Raw genomic sequence first — 26,951 nt, forward strand, 5'->3', positions numbered from 1 at the left:
CCATGAAACAAAACTCAAAGGACACAAACACCCTCTTCTCTAAACCCTTTTCATTGAATTGGAGCATGGCTGCCTGCTTGCAGAAAGTCAAGACGTTAAGCAGATGGGAGGAGGAGGAGGAAAATGAAAAGCAGCTCTCACCTCTACAAAAACGTGCAAAGTTCAGAGCCACCCTTCTAACTCAGCAAGCACAGAGCAATGTTTAATGTGAACTCAGATGCCTTTCGCAGACTGCTCTGATTCTTGTGCTGATTTCTACACCAGCTGTCTTCCGCCAGATTCAATGTGCAGGTTTCATTTTAACGCACTGGCTATTCCCTGATTACCTGCCATATAATGGGATCTTACAGGTGGAGGGCATGTTTGTAATGCTTGTTCATCCACTTGCAGAGGAAAATATCATAAAATAAAATACTTGGGGTGACATTCCTGGATTCAAATACAACCCACTTCCCCAGCTTTCAGATACTGTATCAATCAAAGAATGCCAAGAATTACTTCACCTCATATATATGTACCTGTTGCAGATTATAGTCATTTGAAAATTAATTTTTAAAACAGCTGTTATTTTCCCCTAGTGAAATGCAAGCTGCCTTTTCTTTCAGAAAAATGCTATTAGAATCGGTTGCTATGATATATATCAGCATTTAGATCTACCTGGAGTGTTACGTTCTGTTCTGTAGCATAGTACGTTAGTTCTATTCCTGCAGCTTTGTCCTGTAATATTTTTTAAAATAAAATATAAGGCATATCATGCTGTTCTTGCTTCCTGTGGTTTCTGAGAAGCGGCAATTGAATGACATAATCAGTACTCAGTTCATGGGTGGAATTAAAGAGCTAACCCAAAAGTCATTTCAGGCTAAAGAAGTGAAAGGCAACAATTCTGAGTGATGAAATGGCAGGAAATGGAGATGATTTAAAAGATGTATAAAGCAGTCTCCATGGGACACAGAGGGACAGTTTGAAAGCCAAAATACACAATACACTGGGTGTACCTAAGGCTATCTGAAATGATGCTGCTGTTTCTACTGTACTGCATAACATGTTTTTGCTTTTGTGATGATGATGATGATGAGCAGTATAAATATACCACATTTCTACAACTATCAGGTGGCCAAATGTGATACCAAGTCTGGCCCACCAACACTACAACACAGCACTTTGTGTGCCCTGTCAATTATACATGGCACATTTAATCTGAAAAGCCAAGGAGAACATCAACATTTTAGGCAGAGAAATTCTCTCCTCCTTTGTTCACTCTTCTTTGTGGCCTAAAGAGATCTCTGCAGGGAGGACCTATCTATAACTTTAGTACACATACTGTACTTTACAGTTCACATGCTTTAAAGCAAGCATGAGCAGGCTCAGTTAAAAACTGGTGACCCTTAAAAGTGTCAGAACACTCTGAATTCAATCTGGAAGATGCAATGCCAGTTTAATTTCTAAAGCATGCTTTTGTGTAGATACTTTGAAGGTTGGCCACACACAAAAATAAAAGCAGATCTGGATCAAGAAATGGAAAACATTTTTTTTTAAAAAAAATGTTTTGAATGGCTATAATGAGACTCGGCTATTTTCACACCTATGGAAATTGTTTTCATGCTATTTAGTACATTCCTATAATGGTGAAGGGAATTGTGTTATTTCACTTGAGTACAAAGATGTAAGAATAGTGAGAATCACCTGTCCTAAAAGTAATGTCATTAATTGCTATATTTTCTAGCTTGATCAGTGTGCGCAATTATGCAAGGAACATTCATTTGGCTTAATAGAGGAATTCTCACATGTGCAAAAGAATGGCCATGTTGGGCAGAACAATGACCCATTTCACACAACCTTTTGTCTACTGCAAACAGCCAACCAAATGCTAAAAGAAGTTCACAAGTAGGACATAAGAGCCCCAAAATCTAGCAACCAAACGAACATTGACCTGGCTTGGATCTGGCACTGAACCATGGTTCAGCATTAGGAGAATGAGCCAAACGTCACACTGGGTTGCACTCTTTTGCCCCAGCAGGGCCATGATGAAATTGGCAGCTTTCACTTTCATTTGAGATTAACTGCTGTTTAGCTTAACTAAACTTTAGTTAGTTAAGCTTAACTATGGTTACCAAAACAGAGCCAGCTTCATAGACCATGGTGTGAAGTTGGCTTGTTTCCACTAACCATAGTTAAATTAACCATAGTATATCCATGTTTGGACAACCTAGAAAAATGGAGTGATTCAGAAATAGAAGCAAAAGCTTCCAAATGCACTGGAGGAGGAGAGGCAGATGCAACGTCTGATCTCCACGGAGGATGAGGCTGATTTTCATAAACCTAGCTATGCTACAACTGAGGTTTAGTGTTACATCAAAATTCTGGCCCATTGTCTCTGAAAACGAAGGTTGCACTTTTGGCTCAGAAAATAATAGCATATGATTCTCCACTAAATTAAAAAAAAACTGTCTCATGCAGAAAAGGCAATCCCAATGGAGTTCTGCCAAATGCACTGACCTAGGGCTCATCCACCCTGGAGTTTAATTTGGAGCTGCCTGTGTCTCGTATTTTTTTATGCCTCACATGACATCCTTCTCATCCAAGTGGCAGCCCACGCTCCCCCACCCCAACACACTAAATTTGAATCTTCCCCACCAACAGATAATCTAGTAAGGGAAGGAAATTCAGTATAAAATTACACGCAATCTGACTGTGGCAGCACTAATGCGCCTGTATGGGCAGATGCTTTTACATGTGTTTCACTGGGTGCCTCTATCACTCCCTATTTCCTATTTGTTTCCTTTCTCAAAGAAAATGATGTAGCCCACTCTTTCCCACCAATTGCTGATGAAGGCAAGTTTGAAGTTTTTTTGGGTTTTTTACAACAGCTCTTTTGTGTAGAACTGCTGGGGGGGGGAACCCCAGCTGTATTAAAAATAAAAATATTTTTTTGCCCTTGGAGGAACAGGAGGTAAGAAAGGAGAAGGGGAAGAAAGAAACAACAGCTTTTCATGTGAGCAACTGCAAATCCTTTCCTGGTTTGGAGTAACCCATTTTTTATTGTGAAAATCTGCTGTAATTGAAATTCTGTATTTCAAAAATGTGGGGTCTACCTGCACAGGTGGAGCAACACACACACACACACACACACACACACACACACATTTTTAGTGCTCTTTTGTGCAAATTGGGTATATAGTAAAAACATACATAATATACATTTGAAAGTGTGCCTGCTCAAGGCACAAAAATACCCACAGTGCCCAAAGCAGTCCTCAGGTTTCCTAGCTTGGAGTGATACACTTTTGTGTAAATCTGTTACATCAGAAAATTGTATTTCATATACGGAGTGAGGGGGGCAGAGAGAGAAGCACACACAACTAAACTCATACCTAGAGACATTCCCACGATGTTTTCTGGGACTTATGGGGGATGGGGAAATGTTAACTGGGGGAAGGAGCAACAAGCACACAAATCTATTCCACCAAGCACTGTCCACTAGTGTGGATGGGAAACATCAAGGAAGATTTCAGAGGCACAAAATGGAAAGTGTTCGTGTGTGGATGGAGATGCACATGGAAATGGACACATGGAAAGAGCAACTCATGTATGCCAGAATGCCCTCGTGTGGGCACAGTCCCAGTTGCTATCAGGCAAAACTATGGCTTGCAATAATTGGTTGGGTAAGAGGCCCATAGAAAGAAGCTCGCTTTTAAATAACACACTGGGCATGGACTTGCCAAGCTAAGTACTGAGAGAGCATTAAAAGCAAAGTAAATCACTTGCTTAGTTTTTTCCCCAATGAAGCAGTTACATGAAACTGATCAAACATGGGATCATTGTGTAAGAAATGAGAGATATTCAACTGCTTTTACCATCTAGATCAAAAGCTGCAATTTGGCTTAGTCAATGTCATTGACTTGTGAGAGTGGTTACAATTAAGGAAGGGTAGCAAAGAGGTGCTTTCCTCCTCATCGGGCCCTTTTCCTCTTTCATTACGCTTATACAAGGATCAAGCTGCTGGTGCTGGGTGAGCACTTTTGCCACAGGAAAAGTTGCTTCCATTGCTCCACAGCAATAGCCATATGCAGGCGGCGGGAGACTCTTCTCATCCAAAGAAGTGTCAGCCAAAACTGTTGACATTAAAGTAAGCAATATCCAAGGGTTTAGTACTTTGAGCAAGCATACTAAGCTGACGACTTCCTGGTGCAGGTCTATTGTTTTCATTTCCTACCATATACTTCCACCAATGCATGTTTTGAGATGAAGACCAGTGATAGGTGCTTTGTGCAAGGATTTCCTTAGATTATTAAATACGCTACCTTAATCCCATACTGCTTTAGCTGACAAATTTAATAAACTACAGGATACAGAACTCCGTAATCCCATTGGGGTTTTTCCTCTTTCTGTTTGTTTATTTATTGACTTACAGAGTAGCATTTCAGAGACATGTTCAAGTGCTATAAAGCTAATCCTTAGCAATTTCCTCTCTTCTCAAATACCCCAAATATCTTATTACTAGAGAGGAGTTTCATATATCAGAAGAGAATTGCCTTTCTTGTGCATTGGACATTCTTGAGGAAATGCATTTTAATGCAGCCAGAGAAGGGGAAAACATGAAATGTTTATAAGAGATTCGTTGGAAACTTCTAATTACATCAACTTGACATTAGAGTCAGGGAACGGCTGGATGGTGGAGATCTGGTTCCTATTTCTTTTTCTCCTGCATATTTCTTTTGTCACCTTAAGCAAATCAAGCCTGGTCTGATTTTTAGTTGGGCTGAACATGTCCTACTGACCTTGAGGTCCATGGAACAACACACACACACACACACACACACACACACACACACACACACACACACCCAGCACATAGATAAATGATGGCAATTACAAGGCCTCCTCATACAAGAAGAAAAACCCGGGAGACCTAGGGCTATTGACCTTGCTGTATATTTATGACAGTGCAGCCCATAAATATTTAAAGAAATACATCATGGATCATAAAAATATTATGAAGGGTGGCATATAAGTGCAGCAAATGAAAGATCTACAGCATGAAGAGTAGCATTCAGAAAATACTGCTCCACTGACCAGACAAAACAGAAAGCCAGACTCCCAGTATTTAGAGCAGACTTGACCGATCCAGAAACTTTACTCTACCTGCCAATCTCAGGGGGTTGTGTCATCAATAGGCCTGTTCCCTTCTCCACCTGAAGTGGGGTGTGATGCTTAAGCATGCACAGGCCATAATAGTAGGATTGAGAAATTCAATTCAGATTGGAATTCAATGTGGTGGTGGTCTACATATCTCTACACACCAGGCTGGTCCCCACGTGGACCTTGAAGGTGCTGAGCCAAAACCGAGAGCCCTTGACACTCCCTCCTGAGCACCAGCCTCCACATGAGAATGAACAACCCGCTTCATAGAGCTTTGTCATACTTCCACTTGCTTCACTACTTTCCACCGGGGAAACCCACTGTTTACCGCTGAATCAGAACAAACGTCAGCCGGGTTTTAAACAGATTGATGTTTGTTCTAATGCAACGGAAAAGAGCAGGTTTTCCTGAGGAACACATGGGCCAAACAAAACCCCTCTCGGACCCATGGCTAGAAATCAGGGGACAAGCAGAAGTTAGACCACATTCACATGGCAGTTTATTCAATTTCCATGACAACTCCCTGACTGTTAATGTCTACGTTATACTTGAGCTTCCACGTGACATAAAAGCCACACCTGGAAAATCAGTAGAATATAATGCATGTTTAACACTCATGTCCATGTTATTTGATTTCCAAAAATAATCTGTTTGCTGCCTCATTAACCTGGAAAATCCCAGGAGTAAAGCAGCGTCATTTGGGGTGGTCATACCAGCGTACAGTTCTTTCCTGCTGTTTTCATGGGCGAACAGAAATGCACATGTGCAGAAAGAGGGGGGGGGAGTAGCACACCATGCCCGCTAGTGCAAATGTAACCTGCCAGGATATCAGTCAAAAAGTCACATTTCCATAATGAAACGGGTATTGCAGTGTGGAAGGAACAGAAGTGCTAGCATTGCAATCAGGAAAACTAATACAATATTCCCCGTCTCTGAATACACTCGTACTCCTGGAACTTTCCCCCTGCTAGCTTTTTGAGAACAGAACACATGATCCAGCTCTTAGACCTGTTTTTTAATACACACACACACAATCACACACACACACAATATTTTGTTTCTGCCTTTTGTATAAGTATTCACTCCATAATTTGTGAACAGTCAAGTTACAGCTGGAACAAATGAGAATAAATTTTCTCTACTCTCTCTCTCTCTATATAAGCTCTCATCATTTTTAATGTTATTTGACCAGTAAATAACAGAGGGTGTTTTTTGTGTTTTTTTAAAAACTCATATTGTTTACAGCTGGGGGAAAATGAAGAACAGTAATTTTCTAGATGTCAAGGCCATTCAAAAACATTCTTTGCAGGAAGGAGAGAACTACTAAAAAACAACAACAAACCACTGCCACACAGAATCATAAACAGATTAGGATTCTTTTTTAATACACTGAGGGGGGGGGGGAGAAATGTTTTCAAAAACTGCACCAGAGGTGCCATAAAAGCGGGAGGAGGGGAGAGAAAGGAACCACATGTTGTTGTTCTTCAAGCATACCTCTATTTCTGGCTATTTATATAAAAAGTAACCACAACAAGTGATCTTAAAATAAGCTGCTTTTTAGCAATTTAAATCTTAAATACATCCAAGAGCAGATCCAAAGAATGACTCTCCCCATATGATTTTCTGAAATGGCACCGCCCTGGGATTTTCACATAAAGGATTTTAAAATTAATCTTTTGTAAGCATTGGGGTCTGGCATCAGGGTCCGTCTCCACTGAGAGTGACCAATATCCCAAGGCCTTAGGAGGCTCCACCATCTACCTGGCCACACAGAGGCAGCTTTTTGTTTTAACTTAGGCTCCTTCTAGGGATGGACAAATCTGTCTATTTTAGATACTCTTGGTTTCTCTCAAGGGTGGGGAGAAACAGGACTGTACATATATTCAAAGTCCAGATCTTTTGCCAGTTTATTTTCAGATGATTTCTTTGTGGAAAACCATTACATTTTTAGTGGGAAATATTTGGTTAGAAGTGATAAAAACAGGCAAAACAAACATTGATTTTGGTAAGTGTCATTCTGCATGGAACTATTCTATAAGAGCAACATGTAAGATTCCACTGAACACCCTGAGAGTTCATTCTCATGTGTAAATGTTGACGTAATCAAGCCCAAAGAATGCAGCGTGTGTGCGTGTGTAAGAGAGGCATGAAAGGAAACCAAGTTCAATGAGATATTCAAAATTAGATACAAAAAAATTGGTAAGAATCACGGGGCAGATGTTAAGAGTTGAATTATTCATACCTAAAGCTGAATAAGTGCAGAGTGCAGAAAGGCGAAATCCATCCCAACTCTCTGGCATGTGATTTGTCGTGTCAACTTATCAGACGAATTATATCCCATCCTCCCATTTCAAAATTACACAATTAGTCGTCGCTTTACTCAACTGCATGCGTGCCTCTGGTAACGGTTTCCTCAAAATGCTCAGAACTATTGTAGTTTTTGTTTGCAAAAGCCAAAACACCATGAACTTCAAGTCCTGCCAATTTTTTTCCCCTGCCAAGTCCTATTAGCATAAACGAATGGTTTATTTTAAGAAATGTCTGATAAATTACTTTGCACAATCAGTAATGAGGGTACTGTCAGCAGAGGAGAATAATTTCCAACACTTACTTGGCACCAGCGTGTGGTTTACTCTTAGCTCTCAGCCATATTATGTGGACTTGGTTTTGCTCTATTCCATGAATCTGCCTGATCTCTTTAGAGTAAAACTTCTAAATGTATTTAATGAAAAGGTAGCTTTGTCCCATATGCATGTCTAGGGGAGGTGTATTTTAAATATAACTGTATGTTCAATATTCTTTCCTGAAAATAATTCCACATGGGAAATACAGTGGTACCTCGGTTTACAAACATAATTGGTTCCGGAAGTCTGTACTTAACCTGAAGCGTACTTAACCTGAAGTGAACTTTCCCATTGAAAGTAATGGAAAGTGGATTAATCCGTTCCAGATGGTCTGTGGAGTACTTAAACTGAAGCGTACTTAACCTGAAGCGAACTTTCCCATTGAAAGTAATGGAAAGTGGATTAATCCGTTCCAGACAGGTCCGCGGAGCACTTAAACTGAAAACACTCAAACTGAGGCGTACTTAAACCGAGGTATGACTGTAGTCCTTGTGTGGGGTAGCAGGCAACTTGCTACCAAGCTAGCATCCCATATTCACTTTACAACAGATGGTAGAAAGTTCAAGGGGAAGGGATGATCCAGGAAAGCTGAAACTCAATTGTTACCTATAAAGGCTATTTGTGCCCCAGCTAAAGGCCTTGGAGGTTGTGGCTACAAGATCTGAGGGAGGTCAAGGCCAGGAACCTCTGCTCTCTGTGCCCTACTCAGGTTGGAATATCAGCCCTCTCAATGGTATTCTCTCTCTACCTAAGGATAGTTTTAGGCCAGGAATGAGGAACCTGTGGTTATCCAGATATTGTTGGACCACAACTCTAAGCACCCCTGACCATAGGCCATGCAGCCTAAAACTGATTGGAGTTGGAGTCAAAAAACAGCTGGAAGGCCCCAATTTCTGCACCCCTGTTCTAGGCTCTGTGACAGCCTCAGTTCTCTCTCTTCATCTCTTCTCCTACACTTAGAGATGATTAATAGGCACATTAAACAATCACTTGGGACCTAAATATGCTTATCTTCCTGTTATAGCAGGGCAATTATTAGTTATGGGCAACTGGGAATAGTCAACATTCATTTCTTGAAGTGTGCACCACGTGTAAATTCTCAAATATAACCCCTTAAGGAAAATGAAGGTGGTTTTAAGTCCAAAGCCAATTCCCTTTTTTTGTTGGAAGAAGCCAGGAGTGGCCCTATCCCAGGTCGCATATAATTTCACCATCCTACCTTCAGTATCCATAAGATACACTTCCCAAATTGATAAAGATCAAGTGGCATACAAGAGTTCTAAAAGCTCTACAGGAGATATCCACAGGGCAGCTTCAATAAACTTCCCATCCTTCCAAGAGAACAGTGCAGCTCTGCCTATGTGTTCTGGCATCTTTTTTAAATCAGCCAATATGATAATATGGGTAAGACTTTCTGTTCTGCGATAGCTGGTTTTAGCTAAGAGTATGTCAAACTGCTACACAAATTAAATGCAGACATTAAAAAGGTCAGTCAACCACTGTCACGTTTAGTACCATTTTTAATTTGTTTGCACAGTTCCCTTTTCCTGTCTACAGTCATTGCCCTTTCAGACATCCTTTGCACAGTCTAAATGTGTCTCTATTTCACATTCCCACTTTAAAGTAAAGGTAAAGGGACCCCTGACCATTAGGTCCAGTTGTGGACGACTCTGAGGTTGCGGCACTCATCTCGCTTTATTGGCCGAGCGAGCCGGCGTATAGCTTCCGAGTCATGTGGCCAGCATGACAAAGCTGCTTCTGGCGAACCAGAGCAGCACACGGAAACGCCGTTTAACCTTCCTGCCGGAGCGGTACCTATTTATCTACTTGCACTTTGACGTGCTTTCGAACTGCTAAGTGGGCAGGAGCTGGGACCGAACAACGGGAGCTGACCCCATCGTGGGGATTCGAACAGCTGACCTTCTGATCGTCAAGCCCTAGGCTCTGTGGTTTAACCCATAGTGCCACCTGTGTCCCTGTAAATGTCCTGGGAAATTCAGATTACTCCTACATTGTACTTAATGTACCAAATGCATAAGGTAAAAATATATACTGTGCGTTTAATACCAGGGAGTGCATTCCAAAGCAATCCTGTAGGTGTGTGAGCTGAACACAGATAAACAGAAAAGTCCCCATCCACCTTGTGAGGTATTACCGGTACTGTGAAAGGATATGCTCTAATCTTCCTCAAGGGATCTATCATGAATCCCACCTTGCTTGTCAACGCACAGTTGTGGTATTGTCAATTGGAGAATCTACACTACCCTCATTTCAACAGCATGTGGGGACACCTGGAGAGCCAAACAGATTGTCCAGCGGAAGGGTGTTGCAGGCTGAATTCTGGAACCCAAATGACATGGAGAGGGGCTGCTCAGGAATATAAATGTTGCCATCTGCACTTGTGGGAATCATCTAGAGTTTTTTTAAACCTTGGGAGCACAAAGAAAGGAAAATGCATTCTACCTGCTATATATTCTAAAGAGTGTATTAGAGCACATAAATCTGTTAATTTACATCATTTCTTACATTTCTGAAGTTTGAGCTAAGAGTGCCATTGCTTTTGTAGTTAGAACTGCACCACCCATGCAGGCATCAGAAGCCTTGAGGAAGCCCCAAGTTTTGCAGAAGTTGGGAAGGGGAAACTCAGGGGAAGGGACTGGAATCCTGAACAGCGTGCATTCCACACTGCAAAATTTTGTTGTTGGCTCCACTTGTACCAAAAAAAGATTTTGGCGTTCCAAGTTAACTGGTCTTGTTTTTTAAGTTGAACCAATGTAGTAGGAATCCTCTGTTTTATTTTTTCTTTCTTTCTGAATTTTCTATAGAGTACTGTTGATTGCAGGTTACTGCAGCAACTTTTGACTTTTGTATTCTTCAGTTTATTCTGAAAAAAATCCCCCACTCATTACTGGTGTGTAGTATATCTCTACTGATTTTTTAAAAAAATCAGGAAAAATAGCCATATGGATGTGATGTGACATTTACAGTTGTGGCAAATGTTGAAATGCAGAAGCTCATCACGACCCCCTTCTCCATGTCCCTAAGGAGAATCCAAAAACACAGGCAGCTGTGTTGATCCATTATTATAAACTACCCCCCCCCCCCAAAGTGCTGCAATACTTAGTATCATACCTAATTTATTAGGAACAGCATGACCATAATCCTGTACACAGCTTCTTGAGTAAATTCCATTAAACTTTGTTGTGTGTACTTCTGCATAGGTTCAACTCGTAAAACACACTGAACTTTAACAAAAGATCTTTGGCCAGCTGAAATGCAAACAGTCCTATGAAGAAGTGTCAGCATTTAAACAACTCGTTTTGTTAAAGAAAAGGAAGTAAAGTAGCAAGCCTCCGCCTTGCTATTTTCCTCATGCATCAGTTTTCTCTAGGCTAATCAGTCACAAGCTTAAATGCCTCCTCATCACCTGGTTTACTTACCAGAGGAAGGAGGGTCCATTAATTCCACTAGTGTTCTGGCAAATGGCATTATCACTCCTGCTCTGAAAAAAGTCCAAGGGCTGCGACTCCCCTCTGTTCTCGCAAGGATTAAGATACTTTTTGTATGGTATTATACAATGCATTATCAACAAAACAGAACTCATTTTTTATGTTCATTGTTAACACTGGAGGGTGGAACATTTTGGCAAATTATACATGCTTCAGTTCCAGAATTAATTTTAGGCATCACCCTAGTTAAACCAGAGTTTAGTTAGAAGGCAGAGCACACCCACTGAATAATAAAGACAGAGAACAAGAAAATTCCATTCATCCCTAACGCAAATAAACTGACCGTCACAGATATACTACCACGGATAAAATCTGAATTTCACCTCAAATTTTGCCATGCTCTTCAATGGTAACATCACACACTCAACTGCTTGTCATCAAGGGTATCATAATCAAACAGAAAGAAATCAAGCCAGGTTTGATGCATGTGAGAACCAGTTAAGGTTTCAAGGAAAGTCCACAGATGCCACTTAATCAGTTTCACTTTATATCACTTTGGGAAGGTTCAGTCTCCAAAATGTTTTCCCACGTTTTTAAAGGGTCACAACCAAGAGTGAGCTGCTAGGGTCAGGTGAGGGGGCGCAGGTCCACGGCTCCCAAATGACTGCACCCTGTCAGTAGCAGTCACCCAACATGTCTACTTTTTAACAAAATCAGAGTGGGTGTTCTGTGGATCTTTGCTTCTCAGAGTGCTGTCTGTATCACTTGATTTCACTCAAATCACCTGGACTCACATTCTCAACTCAAATTATTTCTGGAGGCTTTAGTCCAAAAATCACCACGTAGCTTAGATCAGGTAACAGATTTAACAGTTCAGGAGTTTATAGCACAGGTCCAAGGTGCGCAGTTAGACACGCGTTAACCCACCTTTTGAAGAGCAAGCAAGTGGGAGAGAGTAGGCTGGGTCTGTAAAAGGTAAAGGGACCCCTGACCATTAGGTTCAGTCGTGACCGACTCTGGGGTTGCGCGCTCATCTCGCATTATTGGCCGAGGGAGCCGGTGTATAGCTTCCAGGTCATGTGGCCAGCATGACAAAGCCACTTCTGGCGAACCAGAGCAGCACACGGAAACACCGTTTACCTTCCCGCTGTAGCGGTTCCTATTTATCTATTTGCATTTTGACGTGCTTTTGAACTGCTAGGTTGGCAGGAGCTAGGACCAAGCAACGGGAGCTCACCCCGTCACAGGGATTCGAACCGCCAACCTTCTGATCAGCAAGCCCTAGGCTCAGTGGTTTAACCACAGCGCCACCTGTGTCTGGGTCTGTATGCAGCATCTAATAGTGCATCTTGGAGACACAGGCAAAATCTTATCAGCCAACTCAGCTCCCTGTTTAAGATTGCAGAGACTCTATTCCATTCCATTCCATTCCACTCCATTCATCTACTCCCTGATTTTCTGTTCCTCCACACTCAGCCCACTACAGCCAGTCAGCATTCTGTGGACATTAAGCACACTCAAGATTTCATTGGGTTATTGTGGTGTCCCCCCACCCCAATAGGGGTTTTCCCTAAATATTTGCAAACATTTGGGTCTCCCCCCTGCACCCTGAAACTAGATGGCTATTATCTCTCTCTCATGTTTGGATGGTCCTATTCTGCCTCCATAAGTAACAGCTGAATATAAAGAATATATTGATAACTGAGTGACTGCATTCCTCCGCACATCATATCTGCACCAATTGCACTAAAGAAGGAAGGTTCAAAATTTCAACACAACAAAACTTATGTAGTGTGAATACTAGGGAAATGCAAGTCTAACGCTAAGGGAAGATCTTTGAATCCTTGCAGAAGATTCATAGCCGCACATTCATAGCACAGTCCAGCCAAAGTTAAGCACATATAAATCCCACTGGTGTCAATGAGAAATTTAACATGTTCTTAACTATCTCAAAATAACTTGGTTCAATTGCACTGTTACTGCGCAACAGTGAAGTGAAAGGGGCCTGGAAATAACCTTAAGTTATTGCACCTTGTTATTGCACTGACTATATCAATATAAAGCTAGTACCTGCTCCAAATTAGTATTTTTTATTATTATTTATTTTTTTATTCAAGCTAAACGTTACAAAGTGGGAGAACACAGCTGGCAAGCAGGCTATATCCATTATATCAGGAAGTTTAGGACAAATCTGTGTTTTATGCCAACATGCCTCAGTCATTACATTTCACAGTTGCTGTATTTAGAAAAGATTGGAAATCTGAGCCTGGAGAATAAGCCAGCACATAATCAAAACTCATAAGTCTTTCAAAGGCTGTTTGAATAGTACACAAATTATATCTGTCTACCCAGAAATAACTGTGGTATTAAATATAACCGACTGACTGCGATTGTGTGATTGGTTAATTTAAAACAGCATTTCAATACAAAATAGACATTACTCCATTCTTAATTGCCAAGCTCACTACTTTTATGCTGTAGACCAGAACCATTCTTTATCTTGCAGGTCCTTGATCTCTAAAATCCTATAGAAACAGTAGAAATGGAGGGTCAGTGACAAAGCAAATAACTTGAATGATCGCTGTCAGAGAATCCTAAGGAAAAGGGGCACCCAAGATCTGCCTGCTAAACTAAAAACATTTGCAGGTATAAAAACAGGGAATGAACAGATCCTACAGCAGAGTTTATGGGGACTTTGATTTGTGGAGCAAATGAAAGCCAGGAAGTAAAAATTCTCTTTCAGGGATTGCACCACTAAACTTTGACTAGCAAGCTAGGAAAGTAGCAAAAGTAAATATATTGCCACTATTAAATCCTATGCCTCATCCTTACCTTCTATGTTCCCCACAGTGGCCACAAACACAGAATCTTGAATGCTGGCCAGATTCCCTCCTTTTGCAAACTTATTGAGTCCAAATGGGACCATGGTGGGTGTGGGCAGGTTATCTAATATGTGCAACTACTTAACACAGAATGGCTACAAAATTCCACTAGGGCCCCTGTCAATAAAAACAGATACATTTATTTATCCCATGAATGTAAGTCAAGAGTTCGGATTGATGAATCAGTCTACAGTATTACTGTTGCATGTATTCAACTCTTAGCTTGTTTCACTCCACTGCTGTACTAATCTGCTATTATTATTTTTTAAGGAAGCGAACTCTGCACAAGATTTTCCATTTAAATATGTATATTTAATGACTTTCTCTCAAAACACACATTTTTATACATGTCATAGTATGTAGCCAAAACTGCACCAGAACATTCAGGAAGTATGAACTTCCAATCCACACATTAGCCTGGGACGTTTCTATCAAGCCGCTCGTTTTAGAATTCATGAAGATAAAATTCCTCAAGTATTGTTAAGTCAGAACCAGTAGTACCACTACTAAGTCAGAGCTCTGAGACAGGCCCCACATGGCCTCTCCCAAGAGGGTCATGGCCCTCATAGAATCATGGAGTTGGAAGAGACCACAAGGGCCATCCAGTCCAACCCCCTGCCAAGCAGGAAACACCATCAAAGCATTCTTGACATATGCCTGTCAAGCCTCTGCTTAAAGACCTCCAAAGAAGGAGACTCCACCACACTCCTTGGCAACAAATTCCACTGCCGAACAGCTCTTACTGTCAGGAAGTTCTTCCTAATGTTTAGGTGGAATCTTCTTTCTTGAAGTTTGAATCCATTGCTCCGTGTCCTCTTCTCTGGAGCAGCAGAAAACAATCTTTCTCCCTCCTCCATATGACATCCTTTCATATAGTTGAACATGGCTATCATATCACCCCTTAACCTTCTCTTCTCCAGGCTAAACATACCCAGCTCCCTAAGCCGTTCCTCATAAGGCATTGTTTCCAGGCCTTTGACCATTTCGGTTGCCCTCCTCTGGACACGTCCCAGCTTTTCAGTATCCTCCTTGAACTGTGGTGCCCAGAACTGGACACAGTACTGCAGGTGAGGTCTGACCAGAGCAGAATCCAGTGGTACTATTACTTCCCTTGATCTAGATGCTATACTCCTATTGATGCAGCCCAGAATTGCATTGGCTTTTTTAGCTGCTGCGTCACACTGTTGACTCATGTCAAATTTGTGATCTACCAAGACTCCTAGATCCTTTTCACATGTACTGCTCTCAAGCCAGGTGTCACCCATCCTGTATTTGTGCCTTTCATTTCTCCTTGTTAAAATTCATCTTGTTTGCTTTGGCCCGGCATCATGGTCAGATGCTGTGAAAGACAGGCCTACTTTGGATCCACAGATGTGGCCCTCATAGTAAGAACCAAGCTACACAAAGGTCAAAGGTCATCTAGTCCAGCACCTTATTTTCATGGTGACCAACCAGGTGCCCAGGGGAAGTCCATAATGGGACCTGAGTGTAACAGCACTCTCCTTACTTGTCTTTCCCAGCAACTGGTATTTAAAGACCTGCTGCTTCAGATAGTCCCCCCCATCCCTCCAATTATAGGTTTGCCCAATTTTTCTCTTTTTCAAATGACAATGGGCTCCTGCAAAGAGATGAAACAGATCAGAGGACGAGAATGAGGGAAGAGTACTTGACCTTGAGGACCAAGCAGGCTTATTCATATAGCACTAAACCATCTCCAAGTATATGTCCCAACTGGGCCAGTGTTTTCCTTGCATGCAGCTTGCCATCAACTGATGCACTTTTGCTGTTAAGTGTGTGAGCCAGAGAATTCCCCCTCCAAAACTCACCGCAGTCACGGACTCACAATGGGACTTGAGCAGGCATAGGCAAACGTGGCCCTCCAGATGTTTTGGGACTACAGCCCCCATCATCCCTGAGCACTGGTCCTGTTAGCTAGGGATAATGGGAGTTGTAGTCCCAAAACATTCTGGAGGGCCAAGTTTGCCTATGCCTGGACTTAAGGCAAGTCACTATTCTTCCCACTTCAGCCCATCCCCCACCACTAAAGGGAAAACAACACTGACCTATTTTGTAAGGGTTAAAGTGTACAAAGAAGGTTAAAGCAATCAAAGATTGTTATATAAATGACAAGTACAGTGGTACCTCAGTTTATGAACACAATTGGTTCCAGAAGTCTGTTCATAAACTGAAGCATTCATAAACTGAAGCGAACTTTCCCATTGAAAGTAATGGAAAGTGGATTAATCCGTTCCAGACGGGTCCACGGAGTACTCAACCTGAAGCGTACTTAACCCGAAGCATGGGTGTAATTGGTTCTGGAAGTCTGTTCATAAACTGAAGCGTTCATAAACTGAAGCGAACTTTCCCATTGAAAGTAATGGGAAGTGAATTAATCCGTTCCAGATGGGTCCGCAGCGTTCGTAAACCGAAAATTCGTAAACCGAGGTGTTCATAAACCAAGGTTCCACTGTATTTTCATCACATAGCAAGTGAGTGAGCAAGAAATGCAGTTTTGGATGAGACTCATTTTGTTTGATTGTCTGTCCTTAAAGCCAGGACCTAGTCAAGGTGTTGTCACTGGTACTGGAGTGAGAACGGGAGCTGAGCCAGGGATTTCTGGAGGTGAATAAGTGATGTGGACACTAAGGAGCACAGTAAGGAGCTGTTAAAGTAGCAAAAAGAGTCCAGAAGCATCTGAGAGGTGCATAATCCTACCAGCTCCTCCATTTTCTGGTCATCTGATGGGTCACTCTTCCCAGCCGAGTCTTCTCCCTCCTCCAGTGCATGCTTTGACTCCTGCTATAACTCTGGTCTTTCCACCAGGTCTGTTGCAAGCTTCGCTTTTGAGGTTTGGGTGATGAAGAAGGAGAACTGGGGATCAAGGCAGGGCTTGGGCTGTGGTTGGATGTGTCATTGGGAGGGGTTTCCTGAGCCAAGGCACTTCAGGGAGTTTTGTGGGGTTTTCGAGGTCCCTCAGCTGTACTACACATAATTCCATGCCTTTTCCTCAGAGGTATCCCTTGAGTCTGAGGTGGATGGGATTCTGACAACATGTTGTTGCTGACATTGGGTTTTGGAGGTGGGTGGGTCTGGTCTGGTTGGATTGCACTATTTGTGTTCCATCTTTATTAAAAACCAATGAATGGTACAGGCTCTGATTATCTTTGAGTTCTTACACTTCTTTTAAAAGTCCAGCTTTTAATGTGAATAAAGGGGGGGAAGGGGGGGAATCAAAATAAAAGCCTGTGCAACATTTTGCAAATACACGAAGATCCGGGAACTGTTAAATTTCCATGCCTCGTTCCTGTTCTTAGGGGACGGGTTTGTGCTGGTCTCCATTGGAAGAAATATGTGGGGAGTGCTTGAAAGAATGCATCTAGTCAACCTCCAGTGCCTTTAACACTTAAGTGAAATTATCTAAATATTGAAAACATGTTCTTAATTTTAATGGTATGGAGCTTCACTGCAGGCAGTGGAAAACATTTTTCCTACTCACTAATTATGAAAGATCATAACGATACTTGAAATGTATGTGTGTTGAAGTAATTTGGTTATTTTACAATGCACACGGGGCCCCACTTGCATGTTTTACAACAGCCCACCAAGGACCAGCTAAGCACCTGGCTGAGTTTGTCACAAGGAAGAAGAGGAAAGTGCTTGGTGAAACTTTAGGAACACAGAAACAGTCAAAGTTAAGATCTAGGATGAGATGCAATGGCCGATGATGTCAGAGCATCACGTGGAATGATATGTCAGGGTGGCAGGCGATCGTGATGAAACAAGGATTGCTCTTTTGTTTGTTTATGCACAGGATAGCTGGACTGGACTGCACCATATACACATGGTTGAAAAAAACACACACACGATAACAATAAAACTCAACAGGATTACACAATGTCAGTGATTAACACTGCAGACAGCAACACCAGTACAAATGTTTGGGATAAAGGTGCAGGCCTATTAAAAATGTTTACTCCTGAAATAATTGGATTCCTATGAATAAACATTCCCATTGAACATGTCATCTTTGGTGGGCATATTTCTCAGCAGGAAGATCTGTCAAACAAACTCAGCTTCCTTGGTTTTATTAAGATTTAAAACACAATGAAGTAAAAACAGCTCTTCTTTGCTAATTGGCACCCTAGGAAATGTTGATAGTACAATCTAAACCAATATAGTTAAAACAAAAACAGGCAGAAACACATGGTTGATGGAGAAAAATAAATGTTGCCATTCAAGAGTTGAAGGAATTTGCTTTTTGAGATAAAATCATGTCTGAAGGTGAATTACTCTGTGTGTGTACAGTATATGCATATGTATACACAGACACCACAGAAGAACACATACAATTTATACCGTTTGCAGAAATTAGTAAGAAAACATCCCTTCAGTTGAGATTTAGCTCTAGAAACAAATGTATGCATACCCATAATACCATCAATACTGTGGTCTTGCAGGAGAGTCATATTTATCCAACTAAGGCAGGCACCCCCAAACTGCGGCCCTCCAGATGTTTTGGCCTACAACTCCCATGATCCCTAGCTAAGAGGACCAGTGGTCAGGGATGATGGGAATTATAGTCCAAAACATATGGAGGGTCAAAGTTTGGGGATGCCTGATCTAAGGCCTGCCCAATGATGATAAAGAGGACTTGTAGAACCCCCCCCCTCTCTCGTGAACTTTATGTATGCACTCGAAATAAATTTAAAAATTGTGAAGTAGCACCTTAGAGACCAACTACCGGTAAGTGTCCCTGCTTATACCCAGAACAAACTTAGTTGGTCTCTAAGGTGCTACTGGACAATTTTATATATATATATATATTTATTTCGACTGTGTCAGACCAACATGGCTACCTACCTGAATCTAGAATTGATGTATGCACTGCAACTACCGGTAGTCTCCTTGGTAATTCCTGATATGTACTGTGTGGATCTTCTTGAGAAAACAGCTCTTCCTCACTGGGTAGAATGTGGCAATTGGTGAGAAAAAGCACACCTGTGTCACTTGGGCTGCAGTTAATAACATGGCTAGTTGTGCTCAGGTGACACACCAAAATGTTACCACACTTACAACAAACTGCCCACCAAAAAGCGTGCTAATGAGCTTCCACACTTAACATTGACAGCAGGTATCTAATGGGTTTTTTTTATTCATCAGATTTACTGTGGCAAGAGGAAATATGGAGGGTATGTTGTCACATGATGACAACAACATCATGTGGATACTTGTGTACAGAAAACTTGTGCGTATGACCAGCACTGACTCCACAATAAGCTCTTTTCTGGAAGCACCTGAGAAATGTACCAAGCATTTCCCATGCCTGTTAAAAAAACTCTAACCTGAGTCCACACACCTTCTAGCACAGAGATGTGTGAACTGTCTGCATCTGTCAATGAAACCCTATAATGTCTATGCAGAAGTCCACCCCACTGATTTACTCCTGGGTGAATTGGTATAGGATTGCAACCTAAAGCACACAAATTTTTCCCTTGGGAGAAATGAAGGAACACACGCGAGAGAGACACACTGGGAGAGAAAACACACCCCAATGGCATTTCTTTTCTAACCCCCCTAGGAGACACTTGACTTCCTGTGTTGTTTGAGGGACTGCATCCCCACACTGCCGTTTGACTAAATGAACAACAGCAACACAACAAAGTTTTAAAACATCTGGTAAGCCTTGTTGTGACTCAAGGCAATTGGTAAGATTAGAAGTAAAATAATAATTATTTCATAAATCTAAGAAATCAGAGTCCACATTCCACTGAAGTCTTGTCGCCTTCTAGTCCCATTTGAATTAAATTGAATTTGTGTGAGGAGCATTCTGAGAATTTCCTTCCCTTGCCCCCAAACCACAGAAAGCAGCAGCCTCATGGAAGCTGGCTCCTAAGTGTGCATTTCCTTATTGGGTCAGAAATCCTGTACCAAAATAGCTGCTGCGCATGGTAGGAACATGCAGTGGTAGAGAGAGTGAATAGTTCCCAGCCCTCAACGGGAAACCTCACAAAATGGCTAGTTCCTGAAAGTTGCAACAGTCCTGATCACCTTCTTGGGAGGTTGAGCCCAGCCCTCTCTCCCACGCCCAGTGAAAGATATGGTCTATATGCTGTTGAAGCTGATGTTTCTGGATATAATGATAAACCATAGGTAGTTAAAAGCAGGAAGTGGATGCTTCCTATCTCCTTTTCAGACCTGCCATGGTTTAGCATTGCATCTAAACTGGTACCATTTCCAGGGAATTATTGTATTGATTGCACGTTTTTGTTAAAGAAAAAGATCCTGCCGTGGTCTAAGCTAAAAGATTACAAGTTTTAAAAGGTTTGCTCATCTTTTACCCTTTCGTTCTAATTCTCAACTAAATAAAACTATAAGGTAAAGGTAAAGGGACCCCTGACCATTAGGTCCAGTCGTGACCGACTCTGGGGTTGTGCGCTCATCTCGCATTATTGGCCGAGGGAGCCGGCGTTTGTCCGAAGACAGCTTCCAGGTCATGTGGCCAGCATGACAAAGCCGCTTCTGGCAAACCAGAGCAGCATATGGAAACGCCATTTACCTTCCCGCTGTAGCGGTTCCTATTTATCTACTTGCATTTTGATGTGCTTTCGAACTGCTAGGTTGGCAGGAGCTGGGACCAAGCAACGGGAGCTCACCCCGTCACAGGGATTCGAACCGCCGACCTTCTGATCAGCAAGCCCTAGGCTCAGTGGTTTAACCACAGCGCCACCTGGGTCCCAAATAAAACTATAAGCAGCTATAAAAAATTTATTTGCATAAGACAGAAGCCCTGCTTAAAACAGCAAGTTAAAAACAAAACCTTTCAGCAATTTAGCCTTTGTCTTCCTCTCTCCCCTCTCCTCTCTTTTTGGGATCTATGATCACTAATCACTGTCAGTCACCTTATTACATATTTATTAAAGTTTCTCTCCCCACCACCCCTCCCTCCCAGCTTTGAGAGCACTGCCAAATGAGTTGACATGCATCATTTCTGTGGAGTTCCTGAAAAGGCACTGAATTCCTTAAAATTGAAATCAGCCCTGTGAATGTAAAAGACATAAGCAGTCAGCACTGATGACTAAAAAAGACGAATGAAGTAATGGTAATGCGGGTGAGGCTGTTTGTCTCCAATGTGCCATAAATAGTGAAGCGAAATTAAAATTTCTCAAGCAACATCAGCTATGCACAAAAAAAAGGAATGTGTGATGAGAAGCAGACAGGATCAGAAGTTCAGGCAGAGGTGCTCCCTGCAAATGGAAAGGAATATATCCCCCCCAACCCACAAATTCTGTTGTTGTTGTTCCTATTGTGTGAGATCTCCTAGCTGCAGGAAACAATGTCTTGTAGTGCAGACTTCCTTAATTTCCTGCAAAATCCCTCAATGGAAGGCAACATTTTTCAAGTAACATTTGTCTCTGTCCATATATCTAGTCGTCATCCATATATCTAGCTCCCCCCCCTTTCACTCTGCCCCCCACCGCATTTGCTAACAGCCTGATAAAAGAGGCCTATAGCTAACATTATGTTTTATTGTGTATATCCATTACATTCTATCCAATAAAAGCCTGGCCACCATTTCCCAGTCTATTTTCTCTTTCTAGAGTTTAATGTGACTGCTAAGAACAACACGAGCCACTGCCGGCCATCATTGAAATGCAATGTTAATGACTCTTCATAACTAGATGTCTCATGAAATCCTACAAAGTGTATCAATATTATCACCATCTCTCTCTCTCTCTCTCTCTCTCTCTCTCTCTCTCTCTCTCTCTCTCTCTCTCTCTCTCCGCTGTGTGTGTGTGTGTGTGTGTGTGTGTGTGTGTGTGTGTGTGTGTGTGTGTAGACCAACATGGTGCCCTGCAGATGTTGGATTTCAAACTCCGAGCAGCAGCACCAGCCTGGCCAATGGTGAGGGATGGCAGGAGTTGTAGTCCAACAACATCTGGAGAGCAGTGTGTGGGCTACTCCTGGCAGTGATGGTCAGATGCTGTAGATACAAAGATGTAGACAGGTGCGGCAAAATGACTGACAGGTATAAATGCAAATTAATCCAATATTAATCCAATTAATGTGTGTTGGGGGCTGCTGAACAGTCTTGCCTGGATGCTAGAGCATCATGTATTCTGATTAACACCAACAAAAGAGAAGGATGGTAGAAATGATCTCTCTTGCTCCCCATGAAGAGGTTCAGTTAGACAAAGAGATGATCATTGAAGTTACGTAAGAAATCCCAAGGGAAAAGGGATGCTACAATTCAGACTCCATTTGAATATCTGAGTTTTACTAGGCCCACTTCTGTGGCTACTCGGCTGCTCTCATCCTTAATCTCCCAGAACCCCTCTGACGCAGTTCAACAAGTTGTGGTTGTTATCAACCTCCTTGTGTCCCCACATTGTGGTAGAAACAGGCAAATAATGAGCCTAGACAGGAAAAATCCTGCTAAATGTGAGCCTTCCTTCAGCACCACCCTTATCTCAAAATGGCAGCTGGACATGAGATGATGAGCCCTTGAAGCTCTTTTGCTGCCCAGGACATAAACACCTCCTGCCCTGATACTCTGGGATATCTCTGCGAAAAACTACTCTTCCTGTTCAGTCCCATCACTGGGATTACGAAACACATGCTGAGTAAAAATGCTCTCTATTCCTGATCTAAGGGGAACGGTGCCTTTATGCTATGCTAATGGCAAAAGAACAACATAATTCCATAGAGAAAAGGTCGTTCCTTTTCCAGCTGTCTGGAAAATTTGTTACAACCCATTTTCTGGCTCCCCCAAAAGCACCATCTGAAATGAAGCAAGTTTGGAGAGCAAATCAGCTCCCTATGCATAGCACTATGGGGTTTATATCCAGATTTAGCATTGTAGGTTGGCAAATGAAGCACATGCAAAGTATCAGTCCCTCTGGATTTGGCGGCTGCCAGTAAGTTTGTAGACATGGGCTTCATCAAATGGCACAGGAATGTGTAAATGGAAAATTCTCTTAAAGGGTTGCTGATAACACTAAGTGAACTATTTCTGTACTTTATACCATCAGGACATGGCTATACTAGTGCATGTTATTTAGGCATATTCGCCCCAAGTTACAAAAGAAAACACGGGGGCTTCTCCAGTACAACTGTCTAAAAGAACCATTTAACGATCTGTTTCAATGCAAGGAGCCATTTACAGAGGCTCCTCTAAATGGGAAATTATCAGAGGATAAGATGATTTTTTTTAATTTCAAAGCACTGTCACGGATTTTGAGTTTTAATCAAGTTTAAGTTAGCTAAGGTTTGGGTAAACTCACATTACTGCCTGTTCTTCCTACCTCTGTTGACAGCCATTAGAACATTCCTTTTCATCCCTTCCCTCTCCTTGCAGTTTAACCTTGTCCCTTGAGGAGTATTTTCTTTCCAAAAGATAGATTGTGGGCTGCACACAACATGAAAAGTTTATGTACTTTTCTTGTTGCCATCTGCAAGGTATTTCTTCCCAATATTTTCTTCTAAAAGAATTGAATTTCAGGTTCTAGTTTGTTTCTTCGCAAGCCAAAATGGCAACTTTCAAAATTGTTGATAGAAATGTTCAAATCCCCTTATTTGTTGCCACAGATTAAGTGTTTTACAGCACAATCTGGCACATTTCTACTTGGTAGCAACTCCCACAGAGCTCCAAAGGGCTTATTCCCAAGTAAGTGCAAAAAGGTACGCAGCATCAAGCTTACTGTCAAGAATCACACGGAAAATATTGTTCATTAAACCAGACAGATACAATGGCTTTGACCCTGCAAAGTGGGCAGCAGACAACCAAATTCAGGGACAGCACCAGCACCCACTTCTCAGCCACTCCCTGCTGACCCTCTTGGAGGGAACTTGCTCTTAATAAACAGGTATGGTCATCAGGAAGTAGGTGCTCCCTCTGAAACCCTGGTCCCCAACAGGAGAAGACTTTATTAGTTAAACTCAGCAGCTTGAGTAATGTCTGGAAACACACATGAAGCCAATATATTATAGCAACAAAAAGCAATTATGGTCAATAGTCTGATTGCTGCATTCTGAAAGTTTTTAGTTAATCTTCAAAGGCAGCCCCATGTATCCTACACTGCAGTAATCTAACCTGGATGTTAGCCAATTAAAATCGTATTTTTGATTAATTACATTTCCACTGAAGCACAAGCACAGTGTGCTGCCTCCCTCAATGGATTAAAAGGCAAAGATTTGATTTTTAATCTCTCTTGGCACAACCCCATTTTGATGCTGCGCCTTCTCCCTCTCTCTTTCCTTCCTGTATGCCCTCAATATGCTTCACCTGGTTGAGCACATCTTGATTATGAGACTAAAACTATTTGAAGAAAGGAAACATTATTTGTCTCATTCCAGCTCCACACAGCATGCTTACTTTTAACTTGAGAAGTGACAGTGCCAAAATAACAAGAAAAAGCCCCACCTTATTTTTGAGAATGAAAAATAATCACTAGGAATCATATCACTAGGAAAAATACCATCCTTCTGTCGTTCAGCCATATTTTTCCATTTCTTTCAAACACATAAGTTCACAATTTATGTACGTCTCAAGGTAAACCTAAAGCAAACACAGATGTGCACATATACACTGCTTTTTTTTCCAGATTAGCCCAACTGACTCCAGGGTAAGCAATTAACTTCAAAGGGACTACTGTGGAATAAGTGGTTTGAGGATTGCCATTCGTAGATGGTTTAACAGAAACATTCATAAAAACAAAGCACAAACATTTCATCAAACTTACGCTAAGATTTTTTTTCAAGATAGGGGTCCCCATACTTTGTTCAAGGGAGCCTTTTCATAAAGCAAAAGTTAAACGGGAAGGCCTCCTTGCCTTGCCTTTCCCTGGGAATCAGAGAGACTTGGTCACAGGATGAGAGGAATGCCACGCGTTCACAGGAAAGGCAGCCTAGACACAAAGTGCCACATCTGTTGGGATGCCCTTAATGGTTTTCTGGAGGTTTCAGCTACAGCAGCCTACTTCCTGGGGAAGATAGATTACTGGAAGAGTTCTAGAATATGCACTATCTTTGAGGCACAATGTCAATTATTTTGCCCAATAAAGGCCCAGTTATTTCAGCCAACGTGGTCCATGTTGTTCCACTGTATGCGTCAAGTCAGGACAACGAATGCACAAAGGAGAAACATAGCTGGAGACTGTACCACAACAATGGAACAACCTTTCATAGCTCTAGCATCATTCAGAAACACCTGGACCCTGGTCCTTAGGAAATGATCTAGGCTGGTGTAACACACACCACCCCAGGCAACAGCTTATGCATGCTTGCCTTCTTGAGAATCTAACAGGGAAAGTAACCAATATTAATTGATATTGCAGTACATATGCAATTCACTGGTGGTCTTATGACAATCTAATGCCCATTCAGCTAGCAGAAATACTCAGACATACAAGACCCAACCAAGAAATCGGAAGGTGTTTATCTGCCTACGTAGTAGGCAGAAGCGGATGGAGTGGAGGCATTTACTTGACCTCCCAACAGGTGAGCCACTGCTGTTTAGCAGGAGAGCGAGCAATGAGACAGCAGGGAGGTTGGCCACAGTTCAAACACACCAGCAGAAGACCAGATTGGCTTCACTGGTTCACACCATGCTGATCTCCCATGGTACAGGAGCAACTCACATTTGGGATGTAAAGCGGGGTTCCTTTTAGTAGTAGAAGAAGAAGAGTTTGGATTTGATATCCCGCTTTATCACTACCCAAAGGAGTCTCAAAGCGGCTAACAATCTCCTTTCCCTTCCTCTCCCACAACAAACACTCTGTGAGGTGAGTGAGGCTGAGAGACTTCAGAGAAGTGTGACTAGACCAAGATCACCCAGCAGCTGCATGTGGAGGAGCTGAGACGCGAACCCGGTTCCCCAGATTCTACCACTCTTAACCACTACCCCACACTGGCTCTCTTTAGTGTCACAATTTAATCCGGTGTTTGGTATCATGTGCATGAAGCACTGAGTGAAAAAGAGAAATCAAGCTTTGAAAACTGTAGCTCCCTTACAGCAGCCCAGAATAGGGCTGGGTGATATCTGGTTTTCAATACTGCGATATATCGCCAGCTAAACATTGTGATATACCTATATATCACAATGTCTGAAATAAGGATGGAGCCCTTTAGAGGCATTGGCTGGCTTCAAAACTTTTCATACATCGTGATTTCGGCATAGCATGAGCGCGCACACACACATCATGATTCATAATATATTGCCATGTCAAAAATTATGAAACCAATATCATCATATGGACTTCTAACCGGTTTGGGATGATATATCAATATATTGCCCAGCCTTAGCTCAGATATAATCCTGCTTCAGGTCAATAGTCCCTGGAGCTGGCTTCCATCAAGAAAACAAAGAATGAAGGAAATATGCCTACCTGGAACAGCTATCTTCCCTATTGTTGGATGATCCATCTCCATGACAAGTCCATTGTGCAGAACCTTTAAAAAAATGCAAATATATAACAATAAGCATCGCCCAGTGATATAGAAAGCTGCAACTAAAAGTACGGTTCATGATTAAGCCCCATTAAGGAAGGACAATACATGTTTGCTCTTTGCATGGAGTACTAGAAGTCCCTGTGTTGTCCAGCTTGTCACAGTTGTTGCTGATGGCTTCAGTTATTATAACCCACATATTTGAATACACATGTCATATCTGATCAATATGTATGTAGACCTCTGTATGTAGAATCTGTGCTACATGAACATGTTCCCTCTCGGTAGGCTATATGATTAATTATATTTAACAAATACAAATCTCATGCAGTAGTTTTACTTGTCAAAGAGAAATACTGGAGTTGTGGGGCTTGCCATTTCAGTTTTGTATTGCTGTAATATTTTAAATTACT

General features: G+C 41.9%; 1 protein-coding gene across 3 annotated transcripts in view; it reads right to left on the reverse strand.

The window, feature by feature from the left end:
- Positions 1 to 26,951, reverse strand: part of SUGCT (succinyl-CoA:glutarate-CoA transferase) — a 282,021-nt gene that overhangs the window by 9,686 nt on the left and 245,384 nt on the right. For all 3 annotated transcript variants that reach the window (XM_088654259.1, XM_035129164.3, XM_060280556.2), the window contains one exon: positions 26,478 to 26,541. In XM_088654259.1, the coding sequence (XP_088510385.1) occupies positions 26,478 to 26,541 (64 nt within the window). The remainder of the gene's footprint in view (positions 1 to 26,477; positions 26,542 to 26,951) is intronic.

The sequence above is a fragment of the Zootoca vivipara genome, chromosome 11, assembly GCF_965207765.1.
Source record: "Zootoca vivipara chromosome 11, rZooViv2.hap1.1, whole genome shotgun sequence".
Lineage (NCBI taxonomy): Eukaryota > Metazoa > Chordata > Lepidosauria > Squamata > Lacertidae > Zootoca > Zootoca vivipara.